The sequence below is a fragment of the Crocodylus siamensis genome, chromosome 12 (assembly GCF_052110815.1).
Source record: "Crocodylus siamensis isolate JL-2025a chromosome 12, ASM5211081v1, whole genome shotgun sequence".
Lineage (NCBI taxonomy): Eukaryota > Metazoa > Chordata > Crocodylia > Crocodylidae > Crocodylus > Crocodylus siamensis.
Genome location: NC_143406.1, coordinates 48670788 through 48698220, shown reverse-complemented (window position 1 = coordinate 48698220; position 27433 = coordinate 48670788). Strand labels below are relative to the sequence as shown.

At 52.9% G+C, this 27433-nt stretch overlaps 1 protein-coding gene across 1 annotated transcript in view; it reads right to left on the bottom strand.

The window, feature by feature from the left end:
- Positions 1 to 21156, bottom strand: part of NHERF2 (NHERF family PDZ scaffold protein 2) — a 74534-nt gene extending 53378 nt beyond the window's left edge. The window contains exons 1-2 of the mRNA XM_090024729.1: positions 20807 to 21156; positions 14152 to 14409 (exon numbers count right to left, since the gene is read on the bottom strand). Of these exons, the coding sequence (XP_089880855.1) occupies positions 14152 to 14409; positions 20807 to 21016 (468 nt within the window). The 5' untranslated portion in view covers positions 21017 to 21156. The remainder of the gene's footprint in view (positions 1 to 14151; positions 14410 to 20806) is intronic.
- Between the last annotated feature and the right edge of the window lie 6277 nt (positions 21157 to 27433).

The window sequence follows — 27433 nt, the reverse complement described above, 5'->3', positions numbered from 1 at the left end:
AAAGCACCTGTTCAAATTTGCTGATGACACTAAGATGTGGGGGGACGTGGGTACATTGGAAGGATGCAACAGGCTACAATCAGACCTCGACAGGTTACAAGGGTGGGCGGACGAGAATAGGATGGGATTCAACACAGACAAGTGCAAGGTGCTGCACCTGGGGAGGAACAACCGGCACCATACCTACGGGTTGGGGAACTCCCCTCTTGTCAGCACGGAGGTGGAAAGGGATCTGGGGGTCATCGTTGACTCCAAGATGAACATGGGCTGGCAGTGTGGGGATGCGGTCAGGAAGGCCGACCGCACCTTGTCCTGCATCCACAGATGCATCTCGAGCAGGTCCAGGGAGGTGATCCTCCCCCTCTATGCGGCACTGGTCAGGCCACAGCTGGAGTACTGAGCCCAGTTCTGGGCGCCGCACTTCAAGAGGGATGTGGACAGCATGGAGAGGGTCCAGAGGAGGCCACTCGTATGATCAGGGGATAACAGGGCAGGCCCTATGAGGACAGGCTGCGGGACCTGAACCTGTTCAGCCTCCACAAGAGAAGGCTGAGGGGGGATCTTGTGGCCTGTTATAAACTAGTCAGGGGGGATCAGCAGGCATTGGGGAAGTCACTGTTTCCCCGAGCACCGCCAGGAGTGACCAGGAATAACGGTGACAAGCTGGCAGAGGGTAGGTTTAGGTTAGATATCAGGAGGCGCGACTTCACGGTCAGGGCGGCTAGGGTCTGAAACCAGCTTCCAAGAGAAGTGGTGCCGGCTCCTGCCCTGGGGGTGTTTAAGAGGAGGTTAGATGAACATCTTGCTGGGGTCATTTGACCCCAGTATTCTTTCCTGCCAGGGCAGGGGGTCGAACTAGATGATCTGCTCAGGTCCCTTCCAACCCTACAGACTATGAAACTATGCTGGGTCTTGCACAGGGACAGGTACTTTGGAGTCAGGTCCCCAAGCTCTTCCCACAGGAGACGCTGCTCCAGCCAGCCTCCTGCTCCGGGGGCTGAGATGCCAGAGCAGCACCCACCCTGCTCGGGACTCAGGAATTCCTTTGGCCAGAGACCCAGGGAGTCTGTGTCCCCGGGAACAAAAGGGGCCTTGGCAGGCACACAATTAATCCTGATGCTAATCTGGCTCCTACCTCCAAGCTCATTTCCACTTGCTTTGTGTTTCACTAAAAATATCGAGGCAGAGGAAGTTTCTGCCGCGGGGTGGATCCTTTCCTCCTCAGGAGGGGCTTCCTGCCACCACCCCGACTCCAAAATAACCAGGCAGCCAGCCTCCTCCGGCAAGACGCTCAGGAGGGCAAGCAGTTGCACGCAAGAGCTGGCCAGCATCCCTCTCTCCTGCGTGAGCCCCTGGCTTGGACACGGGTCCCGTCACACTGCAAGTCAGTGTCCCGCAGGAAGGGGAACAAAAGTCCAGCGGGACAGCAACTCCCGTCCGATTCCCCAAGCGCCTTACATCCTTATGTGGTGAAGGATAAAAGCCAGGCTGGTTTTGAATGTGGTTGCAGGAGGAGAGAGGAAAACACTCAACATGTTCAGATCTTAGCATGGAGTTTCTCCTGGGTTTCTGATCCCCTGGCTCTGGATGGGGGCTCAGGAGGTCCTGGTTCAGCTCCCAGCTCTGCTACGGACTCTGCGTGGCCTCGGGCAAGTCCCTTAATCAACCCAGGTTACTCAGCTGCCCACTGGTAAAGTGGGGATGTCCTTTAGGGCCCTCTTATATGTCCATGCACCACCCTGCGTAATCAGGCCCCAACCTCTGCAGAGGCATCTAAGTGCTACCATAAAAACACATGTTGACTTTCTCCTACAGGGGTTTGCCAAGACCTGAGCTCGGGATCCAGTAATTCCCTTTCCACTGAGACTATTCACATCCTGGTATTCAGAAACGACCTGATTAAATCCATGCAAGGTAGCAGGTCTGTGACTATGAGGAATAAAAGAGAAGCAGACGGGTGAGGCATGACGTGCCCCGCTACACAACTAGTCAGCATCCAAGAGGTGTGAGAAGCCCAGATCTCCTGGGTCCCTGCCTTCTTCTCAAGCACCTGAAGCACCAGCAGCCCTTCTCTGGCCTCTCCAAAGCGAGCAGCACCATCCCCAGCTACTAAGAATCAGAGCCCAGAGCAACATAACATCCCCTCTCGAGGGGGTTTTGCAAAACGAAGGGTCTCGCTCTGCTTTGAAAGCAATGCCTCTGCACTCTCGCAAGTGCCAACCACCTGAAAAACCCATTCTTTCCAAAGCAGCTGCTGGGTATATTTACCAGCTCTATCAGATCTGGCCCAGACGCCTGCAAGGCCTAGGTCGGGAATCACAGGAACGCAGAGCAGGATTGTTTAAACAGTTGAAGGCTCTTGGCAGAAGCCAGCCCAAGGGAAGGATTTTCCAGTGGACTCGGACAAGAACAAAGCTCAGGCACAAAAGGCATCGCCCATGAGTCCTCGCCTCCCGCCAGAGTTCAACAAAATGCTTGGGGCTTTCTCTGGTCCAATAGTCTCAAGTGCCATTAGTGCCAGAGGAAAGGCAACCAGAGTTTGTGTCTCTTCCCTCAAGATGACCCTATAGCAAGAAGCACTGGTACCAAAAAAGCTTAGTGCAACGCAGTGAAGAAGCCCTGGAGAGGCAAGACAGGCTTGTATTAAGGCACAGGCCTAGGACACGGTGACCTGGGAGTTTCATACCCAGAATTTCCCCACCATTGCCGATTTGCTTGTCTCTAAAATGAGGAGGATGAAGCTGACCAGCACCACAGGCAAAGGCAGGGGGATGAGTAGCATGCAGCATCATTCTCCAGGGTCCGGAGAGAAAGGAAAAGTCCCACCGGTGTCCGGCTTCGCATGCCGAGAGGTACCCTCTGCTTTCACAGTGCGAGCCCACATGTCAGGAGGGTGCTGCCTCTACGGTGCAGCAACCTGAGCCCTCCAAAGCAAGCACTGCAGTGATTTTGGCAGGCTCATCATGGGGAGCTCAGCTCCAAATCAGTGACGCAGCCAAGCCACAGTGCACAAAGGGTTCAGCGCATCTCTCCTTCTCTCTGCAACTCCCTTCCCCTTTAGCTTTGCAACCTGGAAGCTTCCCAACCTTACAGACAGCCCTCTCGGGCTGGCCTCGAAACCCTGCTTCTGAAATGAACTGCACGATGGCAACGCAACCCTTGCAGACTTCGACGCAGCTGCTTGTTCATCCAAGGAAGTGAATGTGGAGGAAGACCTGGGCCTTGCATACAGCACAGCCTCACGCCATTCACCGCTTCTTCCTTCAGCAGGGTTTCAACGAAGAAAATCCAAGCGCTGAGCTAAAGGGAGCACTTGGCCCTAAAGATGCCCCTTGCTGCAGCCCGTCAGGCTCCGCTCCCAGCTGCAACGGCTGTGTTCGTTCGGAGGCACGCTGCTCCCTCCGCACCAGCATGCAGGCTCACCCAGTGCAGCCCCGTTGCTCTGCAGATGCACGGGCGGCTGTTCACCCTGCAGCCTCGGCTCTCTGGCTCCTTCTGCTCAGAAACCAAGCAGCCGAGGTCAACCATTTGTTTTTTCCACAGAGGTTATAAGCGAGCTAATTAGCGCTGGAAACTGAACTCCTGCCCGGCTCTCGCAAGCCAGGTATTACAGGCAGCTGCAATTTAAGCTTCCTCGGGCTGCCCTGCCAGTGACCTGCCTCACCATTTTGGAGGCTGCTCGCAATAACGGGGAGCCAGGAACAAATCCAAGGGAGACCGTAAAGGAGATCTGAAGCAAGGATGGAACGCGTCCGTTTTGCAGGCTGTGCTATAGTCTGTTGAGGTATATACGGACGTATATCAGCAGACAGCTCTTTTCTTTCTGTCCCCTCGAAGTGGAAGACCTCAGACCCCAAACAACCGCTATTTTGCCAATAGCAAGAACCGAGCTGGGCCCCTCCAAGCCTTTTGCAGCTGCAGTGAGAGCCACAACACTCTCCTGCAGGTGGGACACTGGACAGGGACGCTCAAGACGCACACAGAAGAGAGCTACGTGCTCCCTCGAGACAGGGAAAGTTGTTCCCAAGGCCCACAGCCATTCAGATCCCAGACAAACCCCTGCCTAGACCCAGTGCCCTTCTCTCGGCCAAGGCCAGGGATCGAATGGGATTCCTAGAGCTAAGGACTAGGTAGCACTAAAGAGCCAGGCTGCCAAGCCGAGGGCTGTGAAAGCCCCACACCTTCCGGGGACGCAGCATGGAGCAGAGAGGAGGGAGACATATAACTTATACACCCCTATTGGTACACGCGCATGTGTGCACACACATGCACATGCCATGTTGGCCCAGGCCGGCTCAAAGAAATTTCCCACCACTGTATTAGCATTGCAGATCTACCAAGGTAGCAGTGGGCAGAGTACTGGGGCCTTCCCTGGCTGTCTTCCTCTTCCCCCTCCATCCTCTAGACATACTTTGGAGCAGGGTTAGACAATGTGGTAATGACGCACCTATGCTCTGCCTCCCGTATTGCTCCCATCACCCCAGTCCCTGGCGACAGGCTTCGACTTAAAAGAAGTCTAGGGTAGAGAAAGAACCGCAAATTGCAGCTATGAGAGTTGCCAGGGCAGTAACCACCATTGAAAAAGCCCTGTATTTTGCAAGCTGGTGGCAATAATTGGGGCCCAGACCCTTAGCTCTGGCAGGAGGACAAATGCAAAGTGATCGTGAATAAGAATGACAGAAGCAATCCAGATCAGGCAGGGTGGCATTGCCCCTGCTGGGGAAACTCCCAGGTATTCTTCCACACTGGTGTTGTTCTGCTGACAGGAACCGAGGGTAGGCAGGACACTGGCAATCTCACCACCCAGGGAGATGCCACGGTTGATCTGCACTGCTATGGCAAACGCAGACGCCCCCAGAGCACCTGAGAGCAAGAACTGGAATGAGGTGGGGCGGGAGAGAGGTGGGAAGAGAGCAGGGAAATTCACTTAAGCCTCCCATCGAGCTTATTCCGCTGCTTGGCGCCAAAGTTATGATTAAGCTGCAGCCTCAAGGAAACCATAACAGAAGACAAGGGATGACTACTGTGCAAGGCCCATGAAAACAGCTGCTGCAGAAGCAGGGAAGCCTAAAGACACACCGACACAGGGTTGGTCCTCTTTATAAAAGTGTTTATATACACATTTTCCAGAATCGTATACAATTTATCTGTGCTCCTAACATCAGCTTGAATGCTCACATCGGACCTTGCTCTAAAAAAAGAGCTATTCTGCACCGCTGATTTCTGCTGAAGAAGTGCCTAAGAGCGTCTGGCCTGGGCCAGAACCACCCCCCACCGCTTCCAGGGCTGTATCAGTACTGAGCAAAGAGAGGGTCCCTGCCCCACAGACCTGACAATGGTCCAGGAAACGAGACGAGTCAGACCAGAAACAAACACGCGAGTGACCACTTTCACTTGGCTGTGCTTATGCCCGGACAGCTGCGCAGGGACTCGCAGACGCTGCAGGGGAGCACTTTAATTGAAAACATGCACTTATCCCCAGCCCTTTTCGTCACAATAATTCCCGCAGCCATTTCTGCTCGCGTTACACTCCCTTGGCTCTTCCCAGTCATCCTACAATGCTGGGCCTCAACTATGTTGGCAAAGGCCTTTTAAAACATCTGTCAGCATTTAATAGCCTTCCAGGGCTCGGGGAGAATGCGGGAAGAGATGTTGCAACTCTTCAGAGGTTATTGGAAACAGGAAACAAATTCTTACTCCTGACCCAATCAGAAGTGTAAATATTTACCACTTTGTTTGATGGAAATAGCGTAAATCTGCACCTGCGCGCACCAGTGGGTTCCTTTACGAGGCCGGCACGTTTTAACCAGCGCTCCCCTAGCAAAAATACTCATTGGTGTGTATGGACTAACCTTGTCCTGGCTTGTTATTATGCCTCCAGTTGCAGAAGGTTTAAGACCCACTATCCCATCACACAGGCTGACGTGCTAAGGGTCAAGCAAAGAAAAAAAAAAGCCTTCTTATCAGCAGCCATGGCCGAGAGCAGCTCCCAAACCCTTTCAACTTGCCTGTGCGCCCTGGGACCAGACAAGCAGAAGGGAGGACATGCTGGCATCTGGACGAGGGGGCACTGCATGTGCCTGCTGCTCCTGGCTGCTTTTGGGAACAGGGACAGCAAGTGGCATGTTGCAAAGGACAGACCTGCAGACCGACCGGGGAACATGGCCCTGCCCCAGCTAGACAAGAGAGGTGATGCTGGAGCCAGTTACAAAGGAGGCTCAAACAAGCCTCTTCCTCCTGTCCTGGACTTGACCAACTTTCCGGCTTGCTCATACAGGTTTCCCAAGCCTGCAAGTGGTGCAGACGGTGGGCGATTCTGGTGACCGGAGAACCGCCTTTCGTCATGCAGCTTCCACCTTTGCAGAGCCTGGGGACTCTGCCTTGCGGCAGGGCCACCCCCTGGCCAGGCTTCCTACCAAATCAAAGAAGCATGGGGACATGGACATATTTTGCAGTGATTGCAGTGAGGAAGGGCAAGTGCTGCCCGATCAGCTGCTTTGCTTTCTGCTCTCTGCTGCTCTGCTGCCCGTTCCCTCCCCAGTCTGTACGCCACCCACAGAGGCTGCCTGTGCCTAATCCCTTCTCTGAAACCTCCAATATAAGAGACCCCAGAGCCTCCGAGGTACCTGTGCCATGCTTCGTGGTCGAAGGCTGCCGTAACAGCCACCCTAACTGATCCCCACAGCAAACTGAGCTGATTTTCTCTCTGCTTTTCCCCAGTGGCACTGGAGACAATGAATTATCCTTCGCTTTAGAGCAACTTTTCCATGCTGGAAAGCCAAGCCCCCTTGCTCTTCTCTTCAAACCCCTTCCCCCAGGGTCATGGTTTCTAAACTCCTCATTCCTGTTGCTCCCCTCTGGTCAGTCTCTGATTTGCCTACGTCTTTTTCCAAGCACAGTGCCCCAAAGCGGACCCAGCGCCGCAGCCAAGACCTCACCAGTGCCGAGCAGAGAGGAACAAATGACCCTGTGCATCTTACACACGGCACTGCTGTTAACACAACCCAAAACATAGCATGGACAGCTCAGGCCTTTTCTGCATCATCCATCATTTGCTTTTCTTCCCCAGTAAGGATCAGCCTGTACCCTATCTTTTGTCTGCCTGGATGCAGGGATCAGAGAGGCTGAGGCGCAGAGCAAGTTACAAGTTGCAAAGGGCACAAAAAAAGCAGCAAGGAAAGATTTGGTAAATACTTCTATGGCCGGCTCACAAGGACCCATCTCCCAACCACCTCTGCATGATCGGGGAAAGGGTTTGTTCAAGGTTATGCAAAGAGCCTCTGGGAAGAGAACCAAGAAAAGCCCAGTGTGCTGCAATGACTCATAGGTAACTGTTAATCTAAACCCCTACGAAGTGTCAGGAAGACAATCAGCGGCTACATCTGCCTGCATTAAAACACTTGCATTTCAGAGGCTTGTGCACAGCTGCTAGACCCTGAGACTGGCCACGTGAGCTACCGCACAAGGCACATGTTTGTTGCCAAAAATATGGGAGGAAAAAAAACAAAACACAAACCCTAACAAAAAGCCACACTGCAGAGCAGCAGGACACCCAGCTTCAATAATGAAAAACCCTAGGGCTGGGCTTGGAGGACATTTGGGAGACCCCAGATCCCAAATGCAGATCAGTGCTTCTCCCACTGCATTTCAAAAGTGTAGCCAAGCTATTTAGCCAGAGAAGGAGCCATGCCAGCAGTGCCTTTGGGATGGTGTCTTGAGGGGAATGAACTCTGTTCCTGAGAAAGGGGATGGGCTGGGAGCTCTTGGAAACTGTCTCCATCCCACCGCAGCCGTTCAGGCCACATGGCTAGCGCCACCCCACTCCATGACAGCCCCAGCCAACGTGCCACACTCCCGACCTGGGGGCTGGTGTCAGTCCAGTTGTCAAGAGATGCGTCTCCGCATCGGCATCAAAGCACCCCGTTACATCTGCTCCCATGCTTGGCTGGCTGCCTCAGCAGAGCAGTCCGGGGTGGACTGGGCCACGGAGGCAGAGACACCGGCTTGCATGGCAATGACTGTTCAGCATGAGGATGAGTCATGCTGGCACGGGCAACAAGGGCAAAGCTTGTCCGGTCACCGCTAGCTTGCGGAGGACAAGAGGCCGTCAGTCCCCAGGAGGTCAGCTTGCCTGGCACCTCTTCTCTTGCAAGTTCAGGTTGAGCTGCTTTTCGGTCGAGCATGTGGAAAGCCAAATCCTGGTGCTGTGGGAGCGAGCTAGAGATTAGGTTTCATGTCACTCAGACCAGGATCGTCGCCACCCACTGCCCCTTTTGGCCTAGGTGAACGACGCAAGCGTCTTAGCAGCCGTTCGAGCTTGCACAATGAACAGATGCGGATCATGGAAGTGGCTCAAAGTGGTTCACTCTCCAAGGGCTTTAATACATGCCAGCAAGCCCAGCAACCTGGAGCCGGCAGTGGCAGACGAGCAACTTTCTTCAGGCACGGCCCGTGCGAGGCACGAAAGCCGCCCTGTGATAAAGCGGACCCCTGCCCCGCTCCTCAGGGAGCACTGCTCCAGCCACAGCTGCCTAAACATCCTGCTCCCCTGGCCTGTCCCGGGATTTGTTCTTGGCTATCATGTCGCTCCAGGTCAGGCTGGGGCCCAGCCCCCCGACAAGAAACAACACAAGGCATCTTTGCGCAGAGGAGCTTTTGCAAAAGGCAAATTCCAACGGCTCCAAGCACAGGAATCGACGGGCCCTAATTATTCCCGGATGCAACTCCAACGACTTCAGTGCAGTCGCACCGAGGTTTAGCTTGGCTTGTTAACATTCCCGCAGGGGCAGCTGGGTGCCAAAAGAAGCCACATCCAGCTGCAGTGGCATTCACAATCTCAGAGGGCAAATGCTTGGCGGGTTTCTCATGCTCTTGAACAGATGATCTTCCAAGGTCCCTTCCAGCCCTAATGCCTATGAAATCTATTTCTTCAATGCGGCTAGGCAGAAGCAGCCTCTGCCAGCACCCCCTGCCCCTGCAGAGCATGGATACCACTGCCAGCTACAGAATAATCCTGATTTGAATGTGCCTTGAGCACAGATATGTTTACCCCCTTTGCCATACAATCCACCTGCTCTCAACTCTGAGGGGTATTGCAAAAGAAACAATGGAAGGGCTCAGTTTAACCGATATTCACGTGCACGCACTCTTCCTGCAAAGCCTGCAACCCCCACTCCATGCACCTGGAGCTATGACCTGGCCCCAAACCTGAGAAATGAGGGACCTCCCTCGTCTGCCTCCTTCCTGGCACCCCACATATCTACAGGCCACCCGAGTGCGTGCTACCCACCGAGGTTGCTCACCATGTGGCTGCTAACCCAGGAGACCACCCTTCTTTAAAGCAAGGCATGCTAGGGGCCAAGATGCCATACCAGCTCTGCAGGAGCCTTACAGCGGATGTGTGTCCTTTTCTATTCCTAGTAGTAAACAGCAAACTTTCTTCTAGATTTCTCACGGTGCAAACAGTTTAAGGTCAGAGCACACATAGACATGCACTGCTTTTCCTCCAGCCAAGAGACGAAGATGATATTCAAGGGGTTTGGCAGAGTCAACCGCAAATGGATCATTTAAGCCTCACATTAATTATGCTTGGTGGAAGCCAGGCCAGACAAGGGGCACTACTTACACAGACACCTCTCTACCAGACAAAGCATCCACGGCCTTTAACTGAGTGCCACTAAAGCAGTGATTCCCCATAGCACTTCACAGCATGGTGCTGCTTATAGTTTTGAGGACCAGGTACCATGTAGAGCTCAGCCACTGCTGCTGCACCATGGACAGAAGCAGATGCCCGGATGGCCCCCTGATGGCCTGACTCTGTTCTTCCTAAGACTGGCTGCAGTGGGAATAGATCAGAGCCGACTCCCATCCCCGTGGTCTCTACCGATAGCTTAAACCCAGGTAAGAACAGAGCAACTTCAAAGTGAGTGTGGAGAAAAGCAAAGATCTAGGAGGCAGGATCCTTCTAGCTCCTAATGCTGCTCTTGGCTTTCATGCAGGGAGAGGGGTGTCTGGGGGCTGCCACCCAATGCCTCCCTTTCAGAGGAAAGCTCTGCAGGGCCGCACAACAGCTCCAAGATGTGCTGACCCCAGCCTCTAACAGAGGTTGTGCCGCTGGCGCCCTGGAAGGTGCCAGCCAGGCAAACACCAGGCCGTGTGCTCAGCATGGGGACGTGGTGTGCCATTCTCTAGCCTGCTGCACAGGTCAATGAGGTGATCTTTGCTCCCTTTTCAAATCCAGCATGCTCCGAATCCCAACACCATGCGGCAGATCAGAGTCCAGGCCCACTACACAGCTCCACAAGCAGCGCGGGAGTTCAAAGATGGCAAAAACGCCCCATGAGCAGACTCTGCTATTCCACCATCAGCTCTCCCCAGTACACAAGCGGGGCAGAGCTGTGCAGGAGGGCTGAGCAGGCTGAAACACACCTATTTTATTTTTTGTCCTGCTATTCTCCTGTGACCTGGCTGCTTTGCAAGGTGAAATAAGCAGCAAAGGATATTCCACGTCAGTCTGTGCCCTGCCCAATGCATCTCGCCATTCTGGGGCCTGTCCCCTTGCTTCTCGCTGGACCGCACCTGCTAGCTGTGCATGCTGCGCCGTGCTGCAAGAGAAACACCCCCCCAGGCCGTTCTCCCAACAACAGCAGTCCCATTTATTCTCAGGGCTTATTCTAGCACAGTTCAGGCTCCGGTGACATAACCTCCTGGCACAGGGCCCTGCTGATGTGCCATCCCAGGGGGATTGCAATAAATGCTGAATGATTTGTTGCACTGCAATGGTCATTAAAGGACCAGTGTCCTGGGCAACGTGTGCCTCAGTGGTGCTACTCAGGATATGCTCTCAAACAGCAGCTGCTTGGAGTGGAAAGGGGGAGGAGAGAGAAGGGTTATTTGTCCTTCCAAAGCTGCAGCTGGGTAAAGAAGACCCCCGAGGTTGCAGCCGGAGCAGCTCATCCATGGGCAGCCCACAGGGGCTGCAGTCAGTCAGCCGTATGCTCTGCACCACTGCTCTGCTCCCAGCTCCGGCAGCGTGGGAACAGGCAAGATTCCTGCATTCGGAGCAAAGCCGAAGGCTGGGGCCTTTTGCAGGACAGCCCCTCCAGCTGCCACCGCAGGAACCCACAGGGACAACAGTGCTACCTGGTATGTAGCTGTGACGAGAGACGGGGTAATGTCACACAAGTCCCAGACTGAGCAGGAAGGCCAACTCCCAAACCCAGCCATGCGCTGACAGAGTGCAGCTAGGGGGAAATACGGGTTCCCCTTCCTTTGCCATGCAGGGCTGGGCCTGGGCAGCAATGCGTGCACAGAGCATTCATTGCTGGCACTGCCCTGGCCTCCTGGTAAAGGAGTTACAGAGCCAGTCGTGACCTCCCACACATGGGTACAACCCAGGGTAAAGTTTAGCCCAGCGAAATTAAGGACTGGTTAGGTCCCAGCTGGTCTCCTCCCTTTTTGTCACTGCTAACAGTCGCTGAGATGCCCACCATCTGTTAGAATAGGAATGCTTTTTTTTTTTTTTTTTTTTACTGATACAAGAAGTTAACTTTCCCCAACTTTACTTCATTATTCTTGTACCCCATTTCACCGATGCCGTTCCTGCGCAAAGCACAATCGAGTAGGGTCCCAAGTGTCTGTCCCTCCGCATGCTTTGAAGGGACACCAAGGACACCCTCGTGCGTTGCACTCATCAAGCTGAAACAATGCACTGTGCAAATGGCTCCCAGCCCACCCGAGCTCTGCCCTTGGCTCCAGCCAGGGCTTTGTAGGACAGAAACAGATTTGTGCTCCCTCTCCCTCATTCATTACCCAGCTTTGAAGAAGTCATTTTGCGTCTTGAAGTAAAACAATCCTGGGCGATGTCAAGTCAATCCCAGCCCCTCAGCCACGTACTAACTGACTGCTCAAAGGGAAGTGCCATGCTCCCACACTGAAGCGATTGGCTCTGCTTTCCCATTGCCCACTTGGCCACCCACATCTCCCCAAACTGTCCCACCCTGACCACTTGCTGTCTTTCCAGTCTCCGAGCCGATGCAGTGCAAGTGCCTGCGGCTCCCATCAGACAGGATAGCGTGTCCCAGCAAAAAATCATTCCTTTGTGTCCTGTACATGAAAAGCCACCGCCACCCTCGGGCGAGTTACAGCTTTCATGATGCACTGAGGGGGCGTCAGGACCCCGGTGCCCTGTTGCTTCACTAGTTGGCAAAGGGAAAAGGAAAGGAAAATTCTGAATTTACTCAGCCTACCAAAAGTTTAGGCCTAGTCACCTCCGGATTCATACAGAACGACAGAGAAACTTGGGTTCGGCTTCACCAATGCCTCCCCAGGTCCTCACTGCCTCTCTGACTTTGCATGGCCCTGACATCCTCCAGGCAGGTGTGACAGCAATGCACACAGCAGAGATTTCCGAGATGGAGCCCGAACCGAAAGAGGTAGCTTGTAGCAACTGGCTCTGTGTTTCCTCCAGTCCAGGCTCTCGCTCCGGATGCTCACGGCCGAGATGGCAGCAGCGGGGCGTGAACGAGGACCGGCGTGAGCTGGCTGAGCGGCATTCTTGGCATCTCTCCTTGGACAAATTTTGCAACTTTGAAAAATGAGGCATTTGCTAAGTTTCTCTCACCTCACCCTGGGCTCTTCTGGGTTCTCACCAACCACCGCATCACCCATCTGAATGACTCTCAGATTATGGGGCTGGACAGGGCAACCCCCTGAGAGCTGACTCTCATCCCACGGAACAGATGTAGTAAGGACAGAGCATCCACATCCCCAAGGAAAACCAGGACCTAAATACAACACCTCAGTGCATGGCTCTCCTTCTCCATCTCAACCCCCTTCTCTACCAGCTCAGGACATTTGGGGATGATGATGCCTAAAGCATGCAAGGGGCTAGGAATGAAAGGCACCATGTAACACATAGGTCCTATCGTTACCCAGGCCTCCAGGGTAATTCTCCCCACAGGACAGGCTTTGTGGGCACATGGTGCCCAGTGCCACCCAGGGGGACCTGCAAGGCAGAGGGTCAGTGAGACCCTCTACATCTTCCTGCTGCAGCACATGGGGGAATAGGACTGAGCCCTTCCCAAGAGCTATGGGTCCAACTCTCCCTCCCTAACCCAAGAGGGTTGGTTTTCAATCTCAGAGATAGAACGGAGTCATGGGAGGGGGTTTTCTGGCTCCAGGAGGGGCATTTACTGTTAGAAACCCCAGGGGAATTACCAGCTGCAATCAGTCCCGAGACAGGCAGCACCCCTGCACTGCTCCTGCTGTATTACCAGCCCAGACGAGCTAGGGCAGCCCAGCTATAAATCACTCCCATGTCTCTCCCAAGCGCAATCCCGTCCCGTCTCCACGAGACCAGCCCCAGCAACGCGCCAGCCATGGAAACTGGACATTTTCCACCCCAAATTCCTTCCCACTTCAAAGCTGTTGTAAAAGGCACTTCGACGAAGAGTCTCCCAGGCAAAATATAAGCAGCTTGTAAAGCAGCTGAGATCCTGCCCAATGCAAGAATAAGCAGGATCACAATAGCCTCAGATATTCCCCTCCTGCATAAAAGTACAGGAAGGGGAACATGCATTTGTGAGCCCCAGGGCTTTGATTAAACCCCAGTGGCCAGGCATTCCCCGCTCTCACCTGCGGGGCATACCAGGAGATACAGGGCAGAGCCCAGGAGCTCCAGGTACGATCAGTCCTCCAAACCCTGCTGACACCCCGAAGGTTATCCCCTTCCATTGACCACGGTTGGGGCAGCGACAGGACTGCCAGCCCCAGTGGAGTGAGCATAGGACTTGACGCCACTTCAAGCAGCAATCACCCGCTTTCCCTCCCCACTTTCAGACCATCTGTCCAAAGCTCCTCTCAAATGGCTGCTAAGCTCCCAGAATTTCAGCCATCAAAAAGGAAGCTGCCACGACAGGTGGGGAGAGCAGTCTCCAGGAAAGCTCTTCCCCTATCTGCATGGGTCAGTGCCAACTTCTAGCACGTTTTTTTCCAAGCACCTTGTTACCTTTCACTACTAAACCCAACTCAGTGCGCATCTGGGAGCCGCAGAGCAGCCAAAGACACCACAGCCACAACAAAGGTCAGCTGGACTTGCAGGTGGTTGTCTGTACTACCCCAGCCCCATGTAATTCCCCTTCGCCCCCTTACCTTCTTCCCACTCTCCGAACTGAAGCTGTGCGAGTGCCTTTTGAGACCCCCACCACCCAGATCCAGCTGGGGCTTCCAGACGTCCCCGTTGTCGCTGCTGGACGACTTGACTGGAGACACGGTCGAGGTCAGCAGGATCCCGGTGTGCACCATCTCCTCGGTGCACGTCAGGCGCAGGCTGCGCAGGTATTCATCCGTCTCCTTATCCACCACCAGCAGGCGAGTCTCAGCCTCCACAGCTTTGATGCGCTGCACAACCTGGAGAAAAGGGAGAGGAGAGATTTAGCGAGGCAGCTGCAAATGGCACAATGGGGTACATGCAATGCCAGGCCGCTCTCTCTGGTATGGTGGCTCTGAAAGGACTGCTCTGCAATTTGCTGTGTAGGTACAATCTTTTCTAGGACATGCAAAACCAAACAGAGACCAGAAAAGCTCCTACTTCATGGGGTTACGTTCCTCCAAAAAAACAAGCAGCTGGATGGACCCTGCCAGGCAGCGTTTGCTAAATGTTCCCAGTTTCCTTTATTCTGATTTGTTTCAGAGACAGAGAGACTGAGCATGAGCGTGTATGTGCGGGAGAGGAGAGCGAGACCAACGCTGCACGCTGGTGCACACATGAGCTTTGTTCAGGTCCATCTTTGTTTGCTATTCTCCACTGGGCAATGTATTCCCCAAATATTCGATACTCCCCACTTATTTAGGAAAGCGACTATCCGACTCCATGCATTCATCCTGGCTGTGCTGTCAGACAGCCGAGATAAGGAAATGAAATGTCAGCCAAAGGGGCTGGGAACAGGAGAGGGGGCCTGTCACCTCTGAGGCGCTCCTTGGAATCCCTCTCAGTCCGTAGTGAATGAGCCATTGTCCCCAGAAGGTTTTTTTCAAACTGGTGGACAGTCTGAAAGGAGTCAGTGAAGGCAGCCCAGACCGCAGGGGAGCGGGAGGGTCTGGAAGTGAAGGCACCGGTATGGGCACGGGCCTAGGTTGGCTGCTAAACTCTGCCAAATGGCTTTCGGCGGGCCCTGGAACAAGTCATGCTGTGCGACAGCCTGGCCTTGGTGGAGTGGGGAGAATGGCACTGCGTGTCCTGCAGGTGAGTGGGTGAGCACATGCTTGTGAACATGCAGGAATAAATGCACTCACGATCGTGAGGCACTCAGCCCACAGACATTCTGGACAGGCAGGTCTATAGACAGGACAGGAAAAGATGCCCCATGACCAAAGCCTTCCAAACTGGCCTCACCTGCTCTCCCCGTTGGAGGTCTCAGAGGACCCTGAAACAGGATGCTGCTTTCTCTTCCTCACTTTAGGACAAGGTGGGGGTGGCATGCTGCATCCTGCCCATGAGGTGTCCTGCTGTCCAGGGCTGTGCAATCACCTTAGACACCAGCAAGGAGCTAGCCAGACACTTCCCATGCAGCGGCACCAGCCCATCCCGTGCACAGGCCTGTCCCTGCTTGCTCCTAGTAGACTACTCCTGCATCATGCTTTCTGACAGGGCCTGGCCCTCTTGCTCCAAGCTGTCACAGCCAGACAGGACGGATGGCACTCTCCAAGGCTATAAGTGACAAACAGACTGCCCACGATTTACTGACTCCATGGCACTCTCCATTCAAGGGCATTGCACTGGTATTTACCTGCGAGAAACGGCCCAAGGAGAAATTTATGGACTGCCTGTGACTCTTCCTGAACTCGCTCATCCAGCAAATGCTGATTGTCATGCCACGGTCTGCCCTGGACCTGGAGCCAACCCATCCATAACCCGCCTGGAGAGTCCTATTCAATCAGGCCCTTCTCTCCCCATCAGACCTGCTGGGATTCGGCATCACACTAGCTGCTGAGGGAGACAGGAGGCAGTGACCATGCAAGTCAGCCTCTCCAGACAGCAGGGGCGGCTGTGGTGGGGGACTCAGGTGCCACCCCAACTGGCTGGGACCATTCTGTCGGCAGAGCATCTGCAGGGAGACCTAGCCTTTACCTGGGTGCGATGGTACTTCCCAAGGCAGCACTGCCCAATGGGGCCCCAATCCCGACTGCACCTCTGGGCCTTCCTGCAACAGCCACCAGGGAGAAAGGGCGTTTTGGTCCCCTGGAGCGTGTCAGCATCTTCAGGGTACTCCCAAAGTCCTTGCTGTGCACCTCTGCAGAAAGGATGCTGCCAAATTCCTCGCCTGTTGCCATCTTAGGACCACAAGCCAGGCAGGGACATCCCAGCTCAATGGGTCCAGTCCCTGATTGCTGCAAGCAGCCACGTCCAAGGGAAACTCTTTCAGCACTGCAAGGCTGGCAAAACCATGTCCCCCCAAACCCATCAAAAACTAGCAACTCCAAACAAGCCCACAGTGTTATGGTGTGAGCAAAGCAACCACGCACCAGCTACAGCTCACGCCGAAGACCCCACAAGGCCCCTCAGCATTTCTGCAAAGTAATCGAGGCTTTTTTGACAACAAAACATGGTGGAAGGAAGGAGGCAGCTGTGAAAAGGATTCATCATCAGGGCTCCTCCTGATAGCTCACTGAACTGCTGGGCTCATGGCTGCTCAGACCATTTCAATGGGATGAGATAGCTGTTCTGGAGGGGCAGGTGTTGGTGGGAACTGCTGGAGGCCCCAGCTTTCCTATACAATACAGACAGCATGGACAGAAGCAGGGCAAGTGTCCCCCCAGGCCAGCTTCCCCAGCAGCATGCCTCCACCCTGACGTGATGAGACCTGGAAGGTGAATGCCCTCCATAGGCTCTTTGGACTCTCTGTTGAGGCTGGAAGCAAGACAGTCAAAGGGTGTAACTGGAACTGGGGTCCATTTAGGCATTTAGCAGCAGGATTATCCCAGAACCCACATCCCAGTGTGCTTTTCAGTTCTGGCACTGGAGCCCTATCGGACAACAACTTCGTAAGTCTGAAGTCTGAGGTCTAGTAAACAGCAGGAGCAAAGGTGTCTGAAGTCTGATCCAAGCTTGCGCACAGACACTCTCCAGGGATTTGAGCAAAGCACTCTGTTTTCTCTGTGCCACAGTCTCATAGAATCATACAATCACTGAGTCGGGAGGGACCTAGACAGATCATGGAGTCCGACCCCTCGCCATGGGCAGGAAGGAGCACTGGGGGTGGCAGGGGTCATAAGACCCCAGCCAGGTGCCTATCCAGTCTCCTCTTGAAGATGTCCAGGGAAGGTGAGAGCACCACCTCTCCGGGAAGCCTATTCCAGGCTCTGGCCACCCTTACCGTGAAGTAGTTCTTCCTAATATCCAACCTAAACCTCTCCTCCCTCAGCTTGTGGCCATTGTTCCTGATGACTCCAAGGGGGCCCTGGTGAACAGACTTTCCCCGAGTCCCTGCTGCTGGCCCCTGATAAGGTTGTAGCAGCCACAAGATCCCCCCTCAGTCTCCTCTTGCGGAGACTGAAGAGATTCAGATCCCTTAGCCTCTCCTCATAGGGTTTCACCTCTGTCCAATGGGGTTGATAAAACCCCTAACTCACAAGGCTTAGTTACCTACAGAGGTTACGGATATCAATAACCTAATCCTTCCTCCCTCTTCTCAGACATTTCCCAGACCCATTCAGCTTTGTTCCTTGCAATGAGTTTCCCAGCTCTTTGCCCTGTCTTGCTGGAGTCATCTGATCCCAGCAGTCTTTCTTGCCCAAGTGCAGGGGAGCTGTAAGGTCTCCTCCAGCCCTAACATCTAAGAAACTGTCTAGCTTTTAATGTCTCAAGTGATGAGGCTCTCACCCCGTGTGGGAAAGTCATTCTTCAACCCTCCTGCCAGCCTCATCACCATTATAATTAGAGCATACATAGAAGTTTAGGAACATGAACATCTTTCTGTTCCTGCTGATCACTGCACACCCAGTCCAACAGCTTTTCCTGGTGTTGCTAACAGTGCTTTTTGGCAGGAAGAGGTGGGCTAGCACGGGGCAGTCACCAGGTTTGAAATCAATTACTGCGTGTCTTCAGTCTGTGCCTGACTGCTTTTTTTAGGGCAAGACCTGAGACAGACTTTCTTTATGCCTCCCTATAATTACGCAACCTTCATTAACATTTGAAGTACCGGGCCAATTAGCAGAATCCTGACAAATCTGGTGTGCAAGAATCAGGCTGCAGGCCTAGCAAAGCTCCAGGGCTAATATTTATCAAGGCAATCTCCCATGCCCAACTTAACTCATCACTGCTGATATGCAGCTGTGAAGCAGACCATTAAAATGACATTGCACCCTCTCCCAAACATCCCCAGTAATCCACAACCAGGTTTACAATTGCAAAGGAGCTTTTGCTAAGGGCCAGCACCAGCTCATCTCAGCTGCCAGCTCATCTGGGGATCTGAACTGCACTAGATAAGCAGGGAAGAGGTCACCCAGGGTTAAATGGTAGACGAGTGTTACAACTGCACCCTGCCTTGTCCACGCTAGGACCTTAACCTGGGTTAGCCAATACTGCACATAAAGAAACGCACCTTTCCCCCGAAACGTGGACGCAGCCCAAGGAAGACAGAACAGAACTAACTGCACCAGCTCTGGAACAAAAGCATTTTCATTGCTAAGCAAAGAGAACTAAAGCTGAGCGATTCTCCTGAACTAGTAAAGGCCACTTTCTGCCCGTAAATTATGATTCAGCCCAGCCAATTGTAAAATGGATTTTTCCCCATAGTTATAGCTCTCATCAAGGGTGGTTTAGGCAGCGGCCTTATAGTTGTGCAGTGTTAACCAGCACACTTTCATTTACCTGTCTAGTCACAAATATTCAGGAGGAGGATGCCAAGACAGGAGCGTGGTGCCTTGAACAGACCTTCCACATTTAGCTTTGCAGCTTGTTTGCATTTAGGAGGAAAAGAAAACAGAAGTCGGGGAAACAAGCAAACAGTATGAAATGTCCAAAAACGTCAACTTCCCAAGCTCGCGACAACCTTGAGCAGACTAAGGATCTTTGCTACAGGTCATTTCAGGGCTAGAGGTAAAAGGGCTATTGGCTCAAAGGCCACTATGCTGAAGAGAATGGGAAAAGCCATGGAGTCCAGCACCCTGGTATCACTTAGGGCAAGGAGCACCAGAAAATATTTGGCGTATTGTTCTGAAGCATAAGGATTGCCAGCCTTGTAACGTCATTCTACCTGCTGAGATCCCAAATGCTAACTTTGTCGAAACACTGAATATCCTGAAATCTGCTGGGCTATTTGCAAGGAGAAGGAAACATGCAGAAGATGACAGGCCCCTCATTTCACTTACACCGCGCAACTAGAAAGCCCACACATTTCAGACACGTTAAATCACCCATCATCGCCCCGTCAGATTTTCATAGAAAGAGCCCTGACACTTCTCCGATGGGAAACGCACCTCCATATGTAACAGGAGCTCCCTTTTCCTCCCAGCAATTAGACGAGAGGAAGAGATGGAGCCTGACTCGATTCCAAATCAGAACGAGAGGGCTCGTGTTCACTTTTGCAGAGGGTGCTCGGCTCGCCTGGGTCTGTTTTGCTAATGAACAAACAATAAGAGCCAAATCCAGTGTGGGTGTCAGCAAGCTCAACTCCATATTGCAGCACTACCGAGACCACAGACTGCTCCAACGCCCTGCACCAGTTTTCAACCTTATACTCAGGGCCCCTTGTTGGACTCCGGGCGCTCTTAGCCCTCAGAAAATGCCAGCTCTTAGTTTTCACTTGTTTCTTGACCACAAAAAAAGTTGCAAAAAAAAAAAGCCCACAACAAGACAGGACGTTTTTGATATTACTTGAAATCTCTGGGTTTACCTTGTGAATCATGCACAGCTGTCTGCACCCCTAATACTGCACCACGCTGTGGGCCACCTGGCACCCTGGCTGGAGAGATCACTGTGCCAATGAGTTGATCATCAAGTACCCACACCTCTAGGACCCACTACCAGCAACCCATCACCGAAGCCCACTATCCTGATCGTCCTGGCCGGTCCCTGGAGCGCGCAGGAGACAGACCAATACCTGACAAAAGCAGCACACTTCCAGGGGGTCCCTGCCATATGCTTTAAGCTACTGATGTGCCCCTGCTGCCCTAAACAGATAGCCACACAGAACCGCTAAGCACCAAGCCAGCAAGAGATCTCGTCCCACCGTTATTTGTCCATATTAATCTGTAATCAACAGAAATCCCAATTTTACCCTAGTAACAAGCACGGAACATTTGCCTCGGGGGCGGTACGTTTTTCCAGCTACTTGAGCTGATCTAATAAAAGAGATCAGATTGACCCAAAGCACCTCATCTGAACATCTGTCTTTCCCCGGCCCCCGGCAAAGGTCAGGAGTTGCCCAGTTAGGCAGGGAGCCCCACGGTCGCAAAAACAGAGCCAGAAACCACCGTCTCCTCATCCCAACCCTCCTGCACCTCTTCCTCGATGCCCTCCCCACCAAGTCCCGGGACTTGCTGACCGCTGCTCCTGGCCCTGGCCCAGCAGGGCAGCTATGTGAGCTGGCTGGGAGCACCCCAGGACTGCGGGGCAGCTCTCCGGACCTCCTGTCCAGCCCTCCTGGCCCTGGCCCAGCGGGACATCTACGGGAGCGGGCAGGGGCTGGCTGGGAAGGCCCCAGGATCTTAGGGCACTTGTCCGGACCTCCCGTCCAGCTCCTCCTGGCCCTGGGGTATGTCCGAGAGCAGGCAGGGGGCAGGGGGCAGGGGGCCGGGGCCGCACCTGGTGATGCGTCTCCTTGTCCACGTTGACGCCGTTGACCTCGACGACGCGGTCCCCGGCCCGCAGCGCCGCCGCCTCGGCCGGCGAGCCGGGCTCCACTTTGCGGATGAACTGGCCACTCTTGCCCTTCTCGCCGTGCAGGTGGAAGCCGTAGCCCTGCTCGCCCTTCAGCATGTGGCACAGCCGCGGCTTCAGCTGGTCCTTGGCCATGGCTCCGCCGGCCCCGGTCCCGGTCCCGGTCCCGCCTAGGCGCGGGAGGCTGCGGACGGAGCCATGCTGCCGCTGCCCGGCTCCGGCTCCGGCTCCAGCTCCGGCTCCGGCTCCGGCTCCGGCTCCTCCCCGCGGCCGCCGGCGCCGAGTGACATTGCAGCGGATCGGCGCCGGGGGCCGAGCCGGCTTTGCGCCTCCCCCTCATGCGAACGGGAGGGAACCTTCCAGAGCGGCGGAGGGGGAGCCGGGCCCGCGCCTCAGCGCGCCGCCACGCGCCTGAGGCAGCCGGGCATCGCGCCGCGCCCCGCGCCTGCGGCCTTCACCCCCCGGCCTCGCCCGGCGGGGGGAGCCCCCTGGCCGGCTGAGGAGGGAGGCCGTCGGGGGATGAAAACAAAATTCCCCAGCAATCGTTTGGCGGTCGGCCCTCCTGGCTTTGGGCAGCATCGCCTCAAGCCCAGGTACCACAGGCACTCCTTGACTTGCAGCGTTTTGGTTTCGCACTTGCAAGGCTTATAAACGGACACCCTCTTTCACTTCATGTACACCCAGCACACCTGACAGCGGGTGTTTGTGCCCGAAAGCTGGCGAAGAAGAATTCTCCCAACCGAGCTGCTGACGAAAGACCGGGGTTCCCAAGATCCTGGTCTGCCTGCGTGCCTGCTCAGACCAGCGGTTCCCCAGCTCCTTCGGCAGCCTGCGCACCCCCGGCGAAAACAACACGAGCTCACGTACCACCAGCCCCGTCTTCGGTTCAGCCTTTAAGCAGCTCCAGCTCCAGCACACCGCTGTCATACGCAGTAACTAGTGCGCCAGGCCGTCGGTGTACCGCTGGGGACACGGGCACCGCAGGTTGGGAGCTGCTGCCTTAGACCAGCCTGACTGCAACCTCCACCCTGAAGCACGAGTGGGGGAGCGTCGGAGGGGTGGTTGCGGGAAATGGGCCCACTGCAGAAGAAAAGACCGAGGGGGGTTGAATAGCAGCCTTCACCTCCCTGAAGCGGGGCTGCAAAAAGGCTGGAGCTGGACCGTTCTCCGTGGGGGCAGATATAGGACAAGGAGCAATGGGCTCAGGCTACAGCAAGGGAAGTTGAGGCTGGGTATTAGGAAGAACTTTCTCACTAGGAGGGTGGTGAAGGCTGCCCAGAGAAGTGGTGGACCCTCCATCCTTGAAGGTGTTTAAGACAGATAGACAAAGCCCTGGCTGGGATGATGTAGCTGGGGCTGGTCCTGCTTTGAGCAGGGGGATGGACTAGATGTGACCTCCTGAGCTCCCTTCCAGCCCTCACTGACCTGATTCTGTAATTCCTGCTGACTTTCATGGCACTTACAGGATCACAGCCGCTTAAGGGCTCCTGCCTGGCCACCTCCAGGACCAAGCTCCTACTCCGTTAGGTCGAAGATCTGCATTTGCCGTTCATGAGATGCTGCACCCTGGTTGGTGTGCGCGCTGTTTCCACTGAGCTTCGCTCGGGGGAAGCTGCCCTACTTTCAGTGAGTTCCCACACGGCCCTGGGGAGCTGATACGGGGGTTTCTGTCTCAACAAGATGGTGCTGAGAACAAACACAGGTCTTGAAAGCAGCCGTAGCCCCTGCTGAGGCTGGCATTTCCAGGTAGCTATGTATTAAGAGCACTTGCTTCTCGGGATCTATTTATTTCTCTGTCTCTATGATAGGAGAGTCCCCCAAGCGCTCTGTTAATGAGCCATAGCCTCACGCAGACAGGAGACAGGTTCTGCGGTACCAGACATGGCTGTCGCTGCTGTTCTGGCCCATTTGCAAGCTGCTGGTTGGGACAGTTCATGCCTTGGCTCTGTGCAGCATCCACCAAAAACAGGACTTTGTTTCAGTTTTTAGCTGGAGAACCAGACTCCCGTTCAACTCTGGAGGTCTCCGATTTGGTCCCTCGTGTCTCTGCAAGATGGTGCCTGTGTTTTGCTAAAGGGTTGGGTTTCAATCTCAGCCAAGTAAATTCATGACCTTGTTCACCCCAATGACTCCCTGATCCCTTGATTTTCTTAATAGCGGTCTATTTCCCAAGAGTTAAAAATGACCCCAAATTTCACAGAGGAGGAATGGGATAAGAATTCACCGAGTGGCAGGGAGGATCAGTCAATCTCCGAGCAGTAGCCATGTTTCAGCATTGCCCATGTGCTGGATATTACAGATTTTCTGTTTTGGCTTTCCAGCATTTTTCCACAGTCCCCTTACTCAAAAGAGTCCTCTGGAGCTAATGCAAACATGATAGCATGTTTGAGGCCAGAAGTAAAATACACAATAATGTAGTTTGAAACATCCTTTTCTAGGGAAAAAGAAAAACGTGTATATATTTTAACTGAAATGGCAGATAACAAAAGCAACTCAGGAGATGCAGAGATACAGTATAACTAGATTAGATATTTGTAAGGTATGTAGGCAAGTTGCTATCCAAGAGAAAACCACATTATTATTCTAGGTCAAGATGGGCAACACAGATCTCTTCTTCATCTTAATGTTGTGTGGTAGCCCTACAAAGAGATAACGTGACCATGAATATCATTCAGATCAGTGCAATGGCTGGTGCATAATCACTGTAAGTATTTGATGTTATCAGCTTGAAGTTGTATAACGTCCTCAACTTGAAAAGATGTAAGTGCAAATGACTTCAAATCTCAGGCTTCAGAATCAGGCCATCATTGCTCAGTTTGCTGTGGGTTTGTAGCCAGGATTTTCACCTGTGAAGTGTACTGGATCTCTGGAAGGAGCCAGCTCGCTTTGGACCTTGATACTCCTCTCTGCCTGCAGTTCTGCAGAAGAATCAGTCTCTGCCTCTTTGCATAAAACTGTTGAGTGTTACAAAAAGAGGCCAGCGAGAATCAACAAACTTGGGAGTTGCTTTATTTAGTGGACTCCCAAGGTCTCCCTTCACCCTCCTTCTGAACCTGAGAGGTGCTTTCATGAAACTAGAGGTGTATGCAGACTTGATTTTTCAGTTCACTGGCTAAGCTATACAATTACGAGCAGGGGAACAGTTTCAAGTCCATGAAAATGTGTCAGGTTTCTTAATGAAAAAATGGGAAAATAATTTGGGGCCAAACCAAGCATTTTCAACCCTTTAACATGTCTTTAATTACATTTTGGCCATTTTTTGCACCTATAATTTGAAGTGTTACATTTCAGAAATGTGACAATGAAACCTTTGCTTTTCCAGAGACTTGTGTTGGTTTCTCTTAACGTATAACCTGAATAATCATGGGTGTGACCTCCCTAACGCCCTGCTTTCTAACCAAAGACAGTTGCCCTGCTGTACATTGAACAATCTGACCAGTTTTCAGCACCACGAACCACTGATTCTGAAATACAGAGAACAGTAATTCTAACACAAATTAGCTCCACATCCTGAGTGCAACTGTAATATCCTTCCCCACCGGGGGACTTCAGATACTCCCAAATCCATTGGCAAGCATCCTATGTGCTGGCCTAAGCCCAGAGGTCTTGGGATTCAGACAGCCCCACCAAGACACCTGATCTGAGCAGGAGGCTAATAGCCATATTCTACGCCCCCTTGTTTTTGCACTCATGGCGATGATCCACCTGCTCCCCATTGCTCTGAGTGGCCTCCCAGAATAGAGGGGTGCAGAGAGTTGCCTGTGTTATCAGTAAGAAGAGCTTGCTCTTATTTTAGGGAGCTGGGAAGGGCCTGAAAATCTCTCTGAGTAAATGAGCAGCCTAACACTGTATAATGCTCTCCCCACCCATGCCTTCATCCTCCAGCAGGTCTGGATTAGGATCCTATTGTGCATCTTCCCTCACACTCCTGCAGAACTAAAAGTGAGGGCTGTGGGAGCTTCTGCCCTCACTGAACAGAGCTAGGGCTAGGTCTCAGGGGCCATAATTTTTGCATTTCCATTTTCAAGTGTTTTGATTTGGGCAAATGTTTAACTCTTGTTTGAGGGAATGTGAAGACAGGGAAGTTTACAGCAGCTGTGCACTTCTGGATGTAGAAGATTTGGAAACTAGTTTTATTTGCTTCAAAGCAAATGGGTTTAATTATCATTTATTTATGGTGATCTATTAAGCACTTACATACAATTATACCCATGCACTGAACTCTGTTTGCATTGAGGTTTATAATATTGCATAATTAATGCAATGTGCATAACACTATGAAAAGCCTCACAGTTACAGAAATTAGAGCTGCCTGACTAGCTACCTACTGTGGAGCAGTCAGGGATTCCTATGGCACACAGTAGAGCTTGTCTTCACTCATTCTCCAGGCACCAACACAAATCAGCTCCTTGGCAGTGGCAGATTTTCTAATAGCAGTGGGATAGGAACATTTTGGGATAGTCTGGTGTCCTCCCTCAAGACAAAGAAGTGCCTAATGAAGCTGATAATGGATGCATTGTCTTCTGCCTTTTTGATTCTTATGGTGATAGAAATAAGAGTTTGTGCACAGCATACCCATCTTTCATCTCCTGCCAAGGAGACATTTTGGTCCATTGGATTGGAGTCAGGAGGACTGGGTTCTAGTCTTTGTTGTATGATCTTGAACAACTCGTTAAATCTCTCTGTTCCCTCACTTGATATTGAAGTTGTAACCCTTTCATGTTTCCTGTTCCTTCACAGCTCATAGATGAAATGCTAAGTCCCATCATGACTTTGCGTGCAGGTGGCAGGTGGCCAAATACAGACACAAGCAGGAAGGCCTGAGGTCTACAGGTAATGACAAGATTCAGTGGACCCAGATGTCCTTCAGTTGAATTCCTTCCTTGCATCTTGGCATCACTTTCTCCCTCTGTGTATTACCATGAATTACCTTCCTTAACCATTCAGCTTCATCTCAGTACTTGTGAAACGGGGGTTTCTGACAATGGGTGTCATGTCTTCCCTCTCTGTATGTGACTGCCCAGCTGTTCACACCCAGGTCTTACAAGGGCTCAGATCCTCCATTGCTGCTTCTTCTCCAGGGCCGTGAGCTGCCATTATATTTTTTGCACCCAGGATAGGTTTCCTTTGCCTAATGCCTGTTCTTATGAATTTCTCAGCTAGTTCCATGTTCCTCTGTCCTGTTTTTGACTGCTATGGCTGCATTGCCTAGCTTGTGATGGAGTGGAAAGTTCACCAAAGTGTTTTTGCACATCCTTTGTTTTCCGTGACTGTCCATTGCCCATTCTACATCTCCAGTGCACGATACAGGACATGGAGGAAACAGTTCTTGGCTTCCAAAAAGGGCCTCTGGTTCATGTACTCGGACCCAATGATACCACCTTGTTAAGAGCAATATTTGATAACCATCTGACAGTGGCTACAGAGATCTCTCTGCAGTCATTATCTGTGAAGGTTAATAAATGAAGTCCTAGGCTTTTAACCCAGCTCAGACATAGTGTCAGGTTGAAAGGTGTCCTGGGAGCAATGTTTATTACTTCTTTCTCTCTTCACTGTAATTCAGATTGCGGCTAACATGACTAAGACAATCTCAAAAATGCAAAAGGTTTTCTGCGGTTCCACTGAATGGGGAAAGGCTGTTGATTTATTTCTGCTGCAGAAGAAACCTCTGAAATGAAAAGAGAGCCCATAAAATGCATGGCCTCATTTCCTCTAGATGTATACGCTTGGTGATATTAAGTTGTAAACATTTTCCAGGTGAGATTTATAGGGATATATTAACCATTAGAGAAGAATTCATCATATAATTTCATAGTTGGTTGGGTCAGAAGAGACCTGAGCAGATCATGAAGTCTGATCCCTGCCATGGCAGGAAAGAGTACTGGGATCAAACGACCCCGGCTAGGTGATTATCTGGCTCCTTTTGAAGACCCCCACGGTAGAAGCGAGCACTACTTCCCTTGGAAGTTGGTTCAAGCTCCTAGCTGCCCTGACTGTGAAGTAGCGCCTCCTGATGTCTAGCCTGAATCTGCTCTCCGTCAGCTTATGGCCGTTATTCCTTGTTACTCTGGGTAGTGATCAGGGGAACAGGGTCTCTCCCATTCCCCCCTGGTAAGTTTATAACAGGCCACAAGATCCCCCCTCAGCCTTCTCTTGTGGAGGCTGAACAGGTTCAGGTCCCGCAGCCTGTCCTCATAGGGCCTGCCCTGTTATCCCCTGATCATACGAGTGGCCTCCTCTGGACCCTCTCCATGCTGTCCACATCCCTCTTGAAGTGCGGCGCCCAGAACTGGGCGCAGTACTCCAGCTGCGGCCTGACCAGTGCCGCATAGAGGGGGAGGATCACCTCCCTGGACCTGCTCGAGATGCATCTGTGGATGCATGACAAGGTGCGGTCGGCCTTCCTGACCGTGTTCTCGCATCGTCGGCCCACGTTCATCTTGGCATCAATGATGACTCCAAGATCCCTTTCTGCCTCTGCACTGGCGAGAAGGGAGTTCCCCAGCCTGTAGGTATGGTGCTGGCTCTTCCTCCCCAGGTGCAGCACCTTGC